The 13424-nt window shown below is 36.4% G+C and overlaps 1 protein-coding gene across 1 annotated transcript in view; it reads right to left on the bottom strand.

Moving 5' to 3' along the window:
• LOC140142549 (scavenger receptor cysteine-rich domain superfamily protein-like) overlaps nucleotides 1-10359 on the bottom strand; it is an 81623-nt gene extending 71264 nt beyond the window's left edge. Inside the window, exon 1 of the mRNA XM_072164543.1 lies at nucleotides 10224-10359. Within this exon, the coding sequence (XP_072020644.1) occupies nucleotides 10224-10290 (67 nt within the window). The 5' untranslated portion in view covers nucleotides 10291-10359. The remainder of the gene's footprint in view (nucleotides 1-10223) is intronic.
• Nucleotides 10360-13424: the final 3065 nt, after the last annotated feature.

Here is a 13424-nt window from a genome sequence, read left to right as displayed (position 1 = left end):
TCTATAGTTTTCATTTAGTTAATAATGAAGACAATTCTATATACATCAAACAACCGAGCATTTGGCCACTGGCAATTAAGCGCACTGTGGCGATGGACCAATTTTGACTCACACTTACAGAAAAACCAAATAAGTTATGTTGCTGTAATTTGCAGGATAGTTACAAAATATAATTGGCATTAACATCTCCAATTTTTACAGAAAAATTTTGAAAATTAAAAGAATGAGCTAAATTTAGAAATGTCTGTGCAAGCAGTGCACAGTTGAGCTCCCTGCATGTCTATGGGAGTGTTCTAATCAAGTTGATGGTTCATTGGTCATCCCTACTTATAGTCAATTGTGTTTTATGTTCAACTTCAACAAGCAATAGTGTACTCTAACTTCCAGTGCTCAGACCAAGAGAAATAAACAAAAAAATGAAAGAAAAAGAGAAAATCAGGAGGGCAATGGAAAAGAAAAAGGGCAAGGAGCCCCTTTTCTAGCAAAATTCAGGGCCAAAATAGTGTAAAATACAAAAAATTTTCGCGCTACAAGCGCACATTGTAACAATAAAGCCCTTTTTTAGCCGGATAATGGGCGAAAATAGTGTAAAATACCATTTTTTTCGCGCTACGCGCGCACAGCATCCCAATAAGGCCCTTTTCGGGAAGCTCGAAGACATACAGTCTCTATGTATTGTATGATGCAACTGCAATTTTTTTCGTCTGTGCCCCCAAAATTTTATTTTGCCACCCCTGACCAAAAAAGCTGGCTACGCCCCTGGGCTAGTCTTATTATTACTTTAAATTCACGCTTGGACTTGGTTCATCAATTTTTCACGTTATTTTTATTTTTACTTTTCCAATCCATATGAAAAGTTTTGACTACGATTCTCTTATAAATGCCCCGGATAAATGCATCTACGCACAGTTTCCACCACGAAAAATATTAATTATATTTAGAGATCAGTTTTGTTTTGAATTGATTACGGAAATGTTTAACTGTGACTTTGCTAAAGTGCGCTTTAACAAATTGACATGCAAGTTTACTCTGGACACACTTAGGTTTTTGATGCCTATAAAAATAAATGAGTAAGGCCAAGAAAAAAAATTGATTTGTCTCATGTCCTATGGGAATTGAAAATATAATGCGCGGTATTTAATTTTATCTTTTATAATTCAACAATGCCAATTTGGGTTATTGTATTTATATCCCAAATGCAATTGTTGTCATACAGCACACTTCCATGCAGGCTAGAGTAAGACCTACAAAATCAGTGGCGTACCGTGGCCGCTCCTACCCCGGGGGGCTGAAGGAAATTTTCAATTTTGTCGCGCCTTCCTCAACAGCCTTAAAAAAAATCAAAAAAAAAAATCGGTGGTTTGAAAAAGTGACGAGCAAAAAAAAATTTATAAATGAAAAAAGGATTATAAGTCAGGGTTTTCTTTAAGCATTTTGCTGAAGGGGTATTTTCAAATTTTTTGACTCTTTTAATTGTGAATTTTTCCTCTGAGGGAGTCAAAAACATTGCCCAAGGGGTATTTTTATAATATTATTTTTGAAGACATTTTAAACAATATATGTGTTTTTGGAGCTATAGGCGTAGATCGGGGGGAATCTCCCCAAATATTTTGCCAGGGGATGGTCCATACAATCATCCCCCAATGTTGACGCCTGTATGTGGGTTTCTGACCAAATTAACCTCATATTTGGTCATTTTAGCCCAAAAAGTGCACATTTTTGCGCGCTTAGCACGAATTTATTCCACTTTTGCACCATATTTCAACAATGGCAAAATTATTGTTTGTACCATAAACTTATTCTTTCGCCAAAAGGTGCGGTATACTTCAAGACATTTTTTTCACCATTCCAAAATGAAGACCTAATTGAAGCAATTTGGTGGATCATTTTGGCACCATTAATGTGGAAAATTTTAGTTTAAAAAAGCCGAACATTTGTGAAATGAGCAGTCCATGGACATGATCATGATGGAGCCTTCGGACGGCAAGTTTTCCCTATTTATATGGTAGGCCTATAAATTGTGTTAAACATAAATTGGCAAATGTCGAAAGCAGAAGTGAAAGTGGCCATTTGTTTATCAACTACGCAGGGTGATGATGTCCCCCCCCTCAGAAATAGGAAAATTTGGCAAAATGAAGACCTAATTGAAGCGATTTGGTGGACCATTTTGGCACTATTACTGTGTAAAATTTAAGTTGAAAAGCCGAAAATTGTGAAATGATGGTCCATGAAGCCTTTCGTTGTCACGATTTCCCAATTAAGTTTATAAATTGTGTTAACAATATGGCCTAAATTAGCAAATGTCGAAAGCAGAAGCGAAAATGGTAACTTGTTTATCCACTACGCATGGGGGTGTCTGAGGGGGATGTTCACCCCTGAGAGGGAAAATTTTGCAAAATTAAAGTCCAATTGAAGACATGTGCATCATTTAAACAGAAAAAAGGACCCGAACCCAATTTGCAAGATTTCAAACTGACACTCTACATTTTAGAGACTCGCAAACACTAAAACATGCATGGATCAAAGCTTACAAAAATGTGATGGGCCCTACATATCGGGAGTAGGTCCTAAATGCCAAAAGCCGAGAATAAATGAACAATATCGGGTGTTTCTCTATTCAAATCTTGCAATATCTGAACGCGTACGTTTTCAAGATTTTGTACGCGTTGGACTTTCGGACTTTGGATTTAAAGGAGTCAGCAAAGTGCCTGAACGCGTAAATACGCGTGTTTTGTGCGTTAAAGAAAACCCTGATTATAAGCACTAGCGCCCTAAAAGCAACATATTTTGATGTATAGTACATTTTTTTTCTTTAAATTGTTTATACTTTTCAAGTTTTTTCCGCCCTTTTCCTTTACTAATTCTTTTTGCCGCCCCTTCTTCTGCCGCCGCCCCTTCGTTTGCCGCCCCTTTTTCTTCCGCCGCCACAGTCGCCCCTAAAATACGCGCATGAAAATAGTATTGAAACTAGTGGCAAATGATGGTCATAGACCACAAACCTAGGTGGGGCGTGTTGGTGTTGTGGAGGTATCTGACCCCTGCAAAATTTTCCAAAATTTTTCCCCTGGTCATGACGTTTGTTGTCACCGAGTTTGAGTCCCTTTCTCCTTACGGATGTCCAGAAAATGCAATTTGAAAATTTGACCCCAGATGACCTTTGACCTAACCCCTGCAAAATGTTCAAGAATGTTACCATGGTCATCAAGTTTGTTGTCACCGAGTTTGAGTCCCGTACCCCTTATAGATGTCCAGAAAAGACATTTTAAGATTTGACCTCTATATGACCTTTGACCTGACCCCTGCAAAATGTTCCCCTGATCATGAGATTTGTTGTCACTGAATTTGAGCCCCATACACCTTGCAGGTATCCAGAAAGTGAATTCTAAGATTTAACCCCAGATAACATTTGACCCAAAATGTTCCCCTGATCATTAAGTTTGTTGTCACCAAGTTTGAGCCCCGTACTCCTTACAGATGTACAGGAAATGTATTTCACATCTGCATGACCTTTGACCTGACCCCTGCAAAACGTTCCCCTGGTCATGAGATTTGTCGTCACCGACTTTGATCCCCATACCCCTTACAGATATCCAGATAATACAATTGTAAGATTTTACCCCCTTAATGACCTTTGACCCCAATTCTGTATTATAGGCGTGTGGTATAGCCGATGCATATATGCAAATTACATCATTGTACTATATACATGTATAACATGTGACAGAAGAAGCAGTTTGAAGGTATTTGGTTAAATACCGGAAATGCCCTCTTAATGACCTTTGACCTCAATTCTGTTTAGACCCTATGGCCACTGGATATAGCCGATACATATGTGCAAGCACAGACCATAGAACTTTCTAGGGTCTGCGGTCCAAGTGACATAATTGTAGGGTGTAACATGTAGGAGGAGAAGCAATTTGAAGTTATTGTCAGAAAGATTGGATAGCAAAACAGTAAATCCCCCAGCTAGGTAATCAACATGATCAATGCTCATCATCTGCACATTATTATAATATCCACAACAACCATATGACAACCGCCAGTGAACTTCTGAATGGTAAAATCGGAGTAAGTGGCTGACATCACCTGCTTGGAGGTCAGTGAAATTAGTGTTGTGACTGGGTTGCAGCAAGGGGTGGTTTTATTACCCAATTGGGAATCAACTTCCAGCTGCAAGTCTGATTCTACTTTTGATCTCTGTTCTGACCATGCTCACTATATAGTATACTTCCATGATTATATGTGCAAGTGACATAGCATTTTGAATTTGTTACAGAGTATGAGTTTTTTTGTACCCAAATTTGTCAAAGGTTATTCAATGAATATACAAATATATTGGGGTTCAAGAACTGGGCCATCATAGATGAGTCTCTGTTGCCAGCGGAAGAACAACACAACTGATTATAATACCTAGGTGGGTGTAAACCCACCTAGGTAATGACATTTCACCCTCACTACTGCAATTTCATGGGGTTGAAGAAATCATGTTGCGTTTAAAGCTGTGTGTATTAAATATATTATTGAAGTTGCTGATTCGATCGGAAGCAAATTCGAAATTTAACATTATTATTATATGAGTATTATAGCAGATTTTGTATTTATATCCCAAATGCAAAATAAGAAATGAAGTTCAATTTCTGCCATATTTCATGAGCAAACGAGCAGCATACATCTAATTCGCGCTGGGGATATGAAACAAATCTATTTTTTATTTGGCCTTAAGACAGACAGGCAAATGTGACCTAGTTAAATGTCTGACATATTTGTTGCCATCCCAATAACATGAATCATAAAATCAATGAATGTGCAAGCTGATGGTGGAGCATAACTACGTGGAAGTACTAGAGAATCTATTATACTTCCATGGTAACATGATTTATGTATAAAAGCTTCATATGACACCATAATTTTAATTAAACAGTGTAGTAGTCCTCTGACAAACAAGTATAAAGATATTGAGATCAGAAAATGTGTAATTCTGTAGTAAACGTAGCTTAATGGCAAATACCTAATTTTGATATCCATTTTACACCCAAAAGAGAATTGTATAACAGGAAGAGTATAGGGAAAAATATAAGCATTATGGATTTGGCTATCCCAGTTGAAATACATACACCCGCTGTGCAAGACATAATCTTAATCTGCCACTCAAGGGTTTAGATTTTAAACGGACTAAGTGACGCACCATTAGATATTTATACGGGGGTCGGGGCTAGGGAGTTTGGGTCAGGCAAAAAAATGTTTATTTTGCCGCCGAATGCGGCAAAAAAATTTTCGCTGCCTTTGGAGGCAAAATTTTTTTTTTCGCCGGCGAAGTTGTCTTTTTTCAATTTTAATGTATACCTTTAATTTTTTTTTTACTCATCAGTGAGGCAATTTTTTTCAAAAACTCCTAGCCCCCCGTGATATCTATTGTCTGTCCAAATAACTTAGACACCCGGTTTTTAGGATATATTTCGAAAAGTTTTCACTTTGGAAAAAAGTCATGAAAGAAAAGTTGCTAAACACGGTCAGACCTAACAGAAATTATTAGTAAAAAAAAAAAAAATATTCTTCCTTGTCTACTTTTATTCAATTTTGACCGATTTACAGCAAGATATCTGGGTCCAGCCGAATATTCCTAATGACTGGAAGCTTCTGATGGGATAATCTATTTACAGTAAGGTGTTTGAACATTGTAATCATGCATATTGATCAGTGATTCCACCCTTTTTTCTTTGATCCTTTTACTAATTCACAATAATGGTGGTCTACTCAAATGCATTCAATAAAAGCATGTTTGCAATCTACTGCGAGAGGTCGTCTCACACACATAACAAATACACTACAATCAAATAGGTTGATGACAATATTTGATTGAATGGACTGCACTGTGCCATGATTTCGGTGAAGGACACCGGTCAGTGGCGTACCGTAGGCGCCCCAACCCCGGGGGGCTGAAGAAGATACAATTTTGCCGCCCCTTCCTTAACAACCCGAAAAGGTTGACCCAATTTTTTCACGGTCGTTTGAAAAGTGAAGAGCAAAAAAAAAAAAAAAAAAAAAAAAAAAAGGATTTTAGGCGCAAGCGCCCTAAAAGCAACCTTTTATCAAATTTTTTTAATACTTTTTCAATTTCTTGCGCCCTTTTTTCTTTGCTAATTCGCTTTTGCCGCCCCTTCGTTTTTGCCGCCCCTGTTTTTGCCGCCCCTTCTTCTTCCGCCGCCCCTTCGTTTTGGCCGCCCCCTACTTTGACCCCGGGGGGGCTGGCGCCCCAAAGCCCCCCCAAAAAAAAAAATACGCGCATGCCGGTTCAAATCCTTTGTTTGGAGCCAATAAATAATTCCATGCACAACCTCTATAACTCAAAAGATGTCACAGTTGGTGCATTATAACAAATGATAGAGCAAGTTACTATGCGGCTGGAGTGTATTGTGAATTATACTCCTCACCAAAAACATCAGAACATTTATAGTGCATACAATTGGTATTTTCTTAGAATTGGGCCAAGCCAAAAGCATGCACAGAAGAAGATTCAAATACCGCGCCGAATTGTTATCATTGGTTGAGGGACAGCTGGGATCACTTATAGTTAATACACTAAGAATAAATATGCCAATTAGAAACACTGTCTGCATTTTATGAACTGAATTATATTTTTCATTTTTTTTTTTTTTTTTTGGTGAGAAGTATAATTAATTTACTATTCATCCATTCACTATCCAAAATCACCATACCTACAAATCTGTATAATGAGACCTTCCAAAATAATGGTACCCAACTTCTACCGGATTATTTTTAAAAAAAAAAAAAAAACCTTCCAATTTCAATAGAATTTCTGGTAAACTCTCACTCAATGCTTTGGAAACACAAAAATCCCGTTAGGTCTCAGCGAATGTTAACACTTTTCTTTCATGACTTTCTTTAAAAGTGGATATTTTTTCAAATAAGTAACAAAAACCGGGTGTCTAAGTTAATTGGACAGACAATAATGGTGCGTCCCTAAGTCATAAAATTTGATATTTTTCACATTTTTGAGATATAACAGTCCTCGAAGTAAATTTTATAAATTTAATGATATATTCTTAAAGTGTATGTAACTGGGAGGAAAAGCCGACGATCAATTGAAAATTTTGACCTTTCATATTGAAGATATGGATTATTTTTCCAAAAGACCTATTTTTTTTGGGTGTGTTTTGTAAAAAATCCATATCTTCAATACGAAAGGTCAAAATTTTCAATTGATCGTCGGCTTTTCATCCCACCTACATACACTTCAAATATAAATCATCATATATATAAAGTTTACTTCGAGTACTGTTTTATATCAAAAATATCAATTTTTAATGATTTGCCACAATTACATTGCGAATTAAAAAAAAAAATCAAAATTATTTGATATCAGACGGACATTCTTCGTATGCAGAATGCAACTCGATATGTCTGATGTGCTCTAATATCCCACAATAAATACTGTCCAAACGTTCATACCCCACCCCTTAAAAGATTCAATATTTTTAAAATTGCCCTTTATTCCCTATTTTGATCAACTTTAAAGTGACAGTTACCGGGCCATTGAAATTGGTTATTTGCATAATAAACATGATAAATACAATATTGATATGTCATGCTTAAATTCTGCTCGTGCGGTGAAATTGATCTAAATTTTTTGTTTTATGTTTTACTAGTAGTCCAAGTATTTCTCACCAAGTTGATATACATATGAATTGTAATCTCACAATTTACTAATATATAATAAAGAAGCGGCCTGATTTCATGTGTAAAAACCATTAAATTTGTAATACTTGATAATTTTTTGTGATAACAAAAACAGAGAGTGTTGGCAGTCCATTCTCTCAAAGCTGGCCATGTTCATATTTTTACGTCACTGTAGTTTCTAGGTCAAATCTGTCTTGTTCGAAGGAATTCACCGGTTACAGTTGGTTTTTGTGGATATCATTTATTTTAAACGACTTATTTTCTCAAAAAAGGAGTCATTCCTCAGAATATTAGCTTGCCAATGATATGATGTTGTCCGAGCAATACATATGCCCTTTAAGAAATTTGCGCCTTTACGTACACGAAAATTTATTTAGCCAAAGGATCATCCGATGTCCATTATATTTTGTTGTTGTTGTTTTGTTACAGAGCTACAATGAGTCATTTTCATTATCCTCATAATATTAGCTTGCCAATGATATGATGTTGTCCGAGTAATATATATGCCCTTTAAATTACTCTTCTCGGCAAACCAAATAGGCAAATAATTTATTTCAGAAATTTATAAACTCAGAGTGGGATGAAATTATGGGTTAATGTTATTCTTGTACATATTTCTATTGGACTTTGGCTTCATGAACTCTGAAGGGGGACATGTCAATACAAAACTGCACTTAAATTGTGAGAATTAAGTATATGTTTGCAATTGCTTATGTTAGGGAGATTAATTTGAGACCAGTTTTGATGAAATTGGACCATTTTTTAATTTTGACCTCTGACCTTACAACTCCTGAACTAAGCACCGTAGAAAAAATATGACAATTGATTTTTAGTCCGTGTGATAAGAGGAATTTTGAAATACATTACAACATGATGTCACTATTTTTAAGTTTTTCCCCCACTGTGACCTTCGAACCCACGTGGGAACAACAGGAGGCTTAGAAAAAATAGAACAATTCGAGGCCTTAACTCACAACGGAATCCTTTGTGAGTTAAGGCCTTCTGTTTGTCAACCTTCTTATCAAATTTTAGTCATTTCTGGTTTAAGGATGCCAAAAAACAGTGGGTTCCACTTATGTCGGAACATAAAATCCCAAACACACAGCGCCCTATACTAATTGGTTATGTTTGTTAAAAACCAATCATTGAAAATCAATCGCTTATAGAGTAGCGATGCAGCTATGAATATATACATGTTACACCTAATGTCACTGTATTGTTGAAGGTCGAGCGGAGGTCGAGTCTTTCAATGGTCTATAAGTTCAGGGACAATAAAATCACATTCCTATGTTTCATATTGAGATGAATTGATTTTATTCCTAGTTATAATGAAAATTGACTGATGGTGTTGATTCTTTTGGTATGATTATATTATCAAACAGTTGAATTCATCACATTATTTTCGGTCAATTTAAAAACCTTTCGGTAGAATTGCAGTTAAACATATGTATTGGAAGAATATGATAATCGTATCTTAGGCATAATTAATTGGATTTCCAGTGAGTTAACTGAAAACAAAAAACTGACAACAAATCGAATTTTCCTGTGTTGGCAACGTCAAACAGGGTAATGAGCATGCGGGCATTTCAGCGGGCATTTCAACTATGTAAACGCTGTGGTATCTCATATCGTTCAAGTGACGTGCTTAGCCTGAGTCGGCTTATCTCGAACAAGATCGCCATGCGTGGCTGTTGAAGAACTAGTGGATTCGCCCTACTATCACGGCAATTTTTGATATAGGGATGATGACGCTGTGCGACCTTCATGACTTCACGTTATAGCTACCTACTACCTTAGCGATGATTGTCTTTTTTTAAAGACTATTCTTGTTATTTCTGTTACCGCTTAATGTTGTATATACTTTTTTAACAAACAATTTAATACTTTCTTTTTCCCGCAGCCCATCTTAACATTTATACACCATGAAAGATAGAGCTTCGATGGTCATAGCCGTCTCCATGACCCTATCCCCGGGACCCCACCCATCTCCAAATTTTAACATTATCTCATCCTTTTGACTACTATATACATTTTCTTCAAATAATGTTTAAACTGCAATAAGATAAATCGACTTTAAAGTTCGCAATGCATTGTGGGACAATTTTGGGGACACTTTGAACTCTGACATTTTTTGCGTACAAATATAAATTTAAAATGTTTTACTACAATAAAACATTTAAAAAAATGTTATTTGATGAATTAATTATTCAAAATATTTTTAACGATAACATTATTGCAATAATAAATAAATGAATAATAATTAAAGCAATTTATCAGAGTTCAAAGTGTCCCGAAAGTGCTCACCCATCAAAAACTGGAAGTTACCATCGATTGGGGGGGTAATTATACCTTATAAAATTCAGAAGTTACCCATTTGGCACTAGCACTGCCCATTTAAAAGGTTTAAGAAACGTGTACCCGTCAAGCCTGACCCTTATTTCGAACCCAGCCCCCTCCTCGAGCAAATACAAATGATGAAATAATAACACATTGCCGTGCAAAAACAAAGAAAGCAACAGTCTTACCTGCAGATATGTAATGTACCAGAGCTATGGTAGACAAGACACATACGACATATATTATTCTTAGCATCGTTCTTCACATACTACAATGTTTCTGCTTACATGTTCCTACTCCGTCTCTTTTGCTTTCAGCTCTCTCTAAGTGTTACTGCACACCGCGCCGTGCACATCATAATATTGGCAAATACTAGGTCAAATAGCTGCTTTAATTATGGTCACACACCACCAAAAAACAGCTCCATTGGATTGTATTAAGGGTACACGTCGTATTGTTGGTCGAAGCATGGCTTCCGGAAGCAGCAAAAAAAAAATTGATTTGCATCATTTAAATCAATATATTATTAAACAAGAAATGTCTTTAAAAAAGACAATGCCACGGATGAAGATCATGTTTCATAATTTGCATTAATAAGTCCCTGATATGCTGGTAATTTGTTTTGTGTGTAAATTAATTAACTGGATATAGGAAATACAAATACAAATTAACCCTTAAAATTTGTGCTAAATAATATATCTAATTCAGAATTGTAACAAAAATTTCAATACAAGAAAGTTTCCTGACAATCCAACAATCAATATTCAGTTGGAAAATGATAACACCAAGTTTCGTTAGCATCCAACAATCCAACAGCAGACGTCAGATGAACTTGACATGACATTGAATATGTTTGGCGCTTAATTGTGATCACGTCCACCAAGTTTCATGAAAATGTTCAATTGACCACATATGACCTTGACATGACTTCAAATTGTGGGCGCTCATTATTGTGAGCACATCAAGCATTTTTCGCGCTTACATCTACCATGTTTCACGACAATCCAAAATTCCACAAATAATGGGACATGCACCCTTAAACATCAAACCACGCATTAACTCCTATCTTAATATTTTCTGTCAACTCTCTTATTTATAACTTCAAATTTTTTTTAAATTTTCTGTCTTTCTGTTTAATAGTATTAATATTAAGAAGCACACTGTGACTTTTTAGTCTATAAATCATGAAATAGCTAAAAGTGATCGCATTAGATCAAGCTGGGGTCTCTCTGGGAAAGCATACCCGTATGGCCATTGTGTTAGTTGCCCCCCCCCCCCCAGGAAAGGAAAGAGAACAAAAATGTTTAAAGATTTTAAAACAAAAGAGCGTTAAACCTAATACACACCACTCTTCGCCATACATACATTCTCCCAGCCACATTTCCCTAACATAATATGAAATTTAAAAAAAGAAGGAAATTCAATTAGGCAGCGGCGGGGCTCGAACCCACGCTGCACTGCGCCGCTATCACGTATACCAAATGACCAGCGCCTTAGACCGCTCGAGTCTCGACCACGAAGGACTTCATAGTATCATCGTGAAAATTGAAACATATATAATATTAATATATCGCCACTTCATTACTACATCATATTTTGGAATTTTATCTGCTTAAAACATTAATGTGCATTATAATAAAGCTACCATTATTTATATTGTTGAATTCTCAAGCGCATAGAGACAATTAATACGAGGGTCCTATGAATAGGCCTACATACACAATACATAAAATCGATTTTGATATGGCGGCCACGTGGTCTGCTGTGCATATGGTTTCCCACAAATAGCGGAAGTTGTATTACGAAGTGCATCCGAACTCCATTTTGAAGCAAATACTTTTGACAAGGCATTGGATTGTTCCAGTTTGCATCCTAAATCCACATTAGACCCCTAATTTTATTTACGAAATCAAAAGATTAGATTATCATAACAACAAAACGGTAATCTTTTGTTGGGTCTAATGTGAAAATTACATTAAAAAATTTAAAAAATAGTTTTTTACAGAATTAATTTTCACTTAATTCCAAAAAAAATGGCGTATATAAGATTGAAATAAATTCTATACCTTCTATACTAGATCAATTGTGACGCAAGTTGTTATCAAAAATTGCTATGATAGATGTACAGTTAATATTCATATATTCCATTACCTATCTGATGGTACAGTTTTTACACAGAAAATATTTATTTGAAAAACCTGCCACTCGGCTTTTTCCGGAAAGGTCACAGGGTTGCCGTGACCTGTGCAATAATTACAATTAAAATTTTTCTTATTCTAACAGCAAGCGTTTCTAGAATGCAGTATGGCGAAATGTGGTGTAAACCTAATATATATAAACGATAAACGGAATTTATATAGCACCTTAGCATGAACAAAGCGCTTTAATATAAACCATAGACCATTCATTGTCTATATACATGCCTACATATGATTTTGCTATATACTACCGGTTTTTGTTCACGCCATTGAACATTGACACCATTTGCACCCACATCTCATATGCACAGTTTATCCCTTACATACCATGTGTCTTGAATAGCTATTGTAAGCCACCAACTCTGTGGTTAAGAGACTAGGCAATGATTCCTAAGTAATATCTCATACCCTCGTTTGTATGCCTTTATCTAATCCTGCTCCCCATGACAAAGACAATTTGGCGCAATTTATCTCCAGTAAGACTGCTCAGAGTAGGAAATTTTTAGCCTTTTTTATTAAACATGTTTGCAATTGGCTTATAGCAATCACATGCTGACAATACACATAACTGATTGGTTAAGCAGGTCACCATGGTCAGTATAATTAGCTATAATTTTATCTATTTAGTGATAAGACATCATCTGTATTCAGGGGTGTAACCAGACCTGACCTTCCGGGGGGGGGCAAGATTGAGAAATTTCCCATTTTTTTACAAAAGGTTATAGTATTTATGTGCGAAGCATTTTAAAAATGGATGGGGTCCAGGGGCCGCATTAGGGCCCCTGGTGGGGTCCAGGGGCAAAGCCCCGGCGGGGGTGAAGGGAGCAGAACCCACTGAAGCTCCTGGTTTTTGGCATATTAGAAGCTAAAAAATCAGTGTTTCAGAGTACAAATGTCACAATGAAAGTAGTATAGATCGTCTTCCCTGTTTCTTTCCCTTTTATCTTCTCCCTTCCCTTTTATCTTCTCCCTTCCCCTTTTTTCTTCCCTCTTTTTTCTTTTCTTCTTTCCCCTTTCTCTTCTTCCCTCTTTTCCCCTTTTTTCTCTTCTCCTTCCCTTTTTTCTTCCCTCTTTTTCTCTCCTTCTCCCCTTCCCAATTGTTTGCTCTTCTTCCCAGTTTTTTTGTGTCCGCCCCCCCCCCCACTGGTTACGCCACTGTCTGCATTCAGCAAGCTGTAAAAGGCGATTTAC

This window comes from Amphiura filiformis, chromosome 20 (genome assembly GCF_039555335.1).
Source record: "Amphiura filiformis chromosome 20, Afil_fr2py, whole genome shotgun sequence".
Lineage (NCBI taxonomy): Eukaryota > Metazoa > Echinodermata > Ophiuroidea > Amphilepidida > Amphiuridae > Amphiura > Amphiura filiformis.
This window is presented reverse-complemented; position numbering and strand designations above follow the sequence as displayed.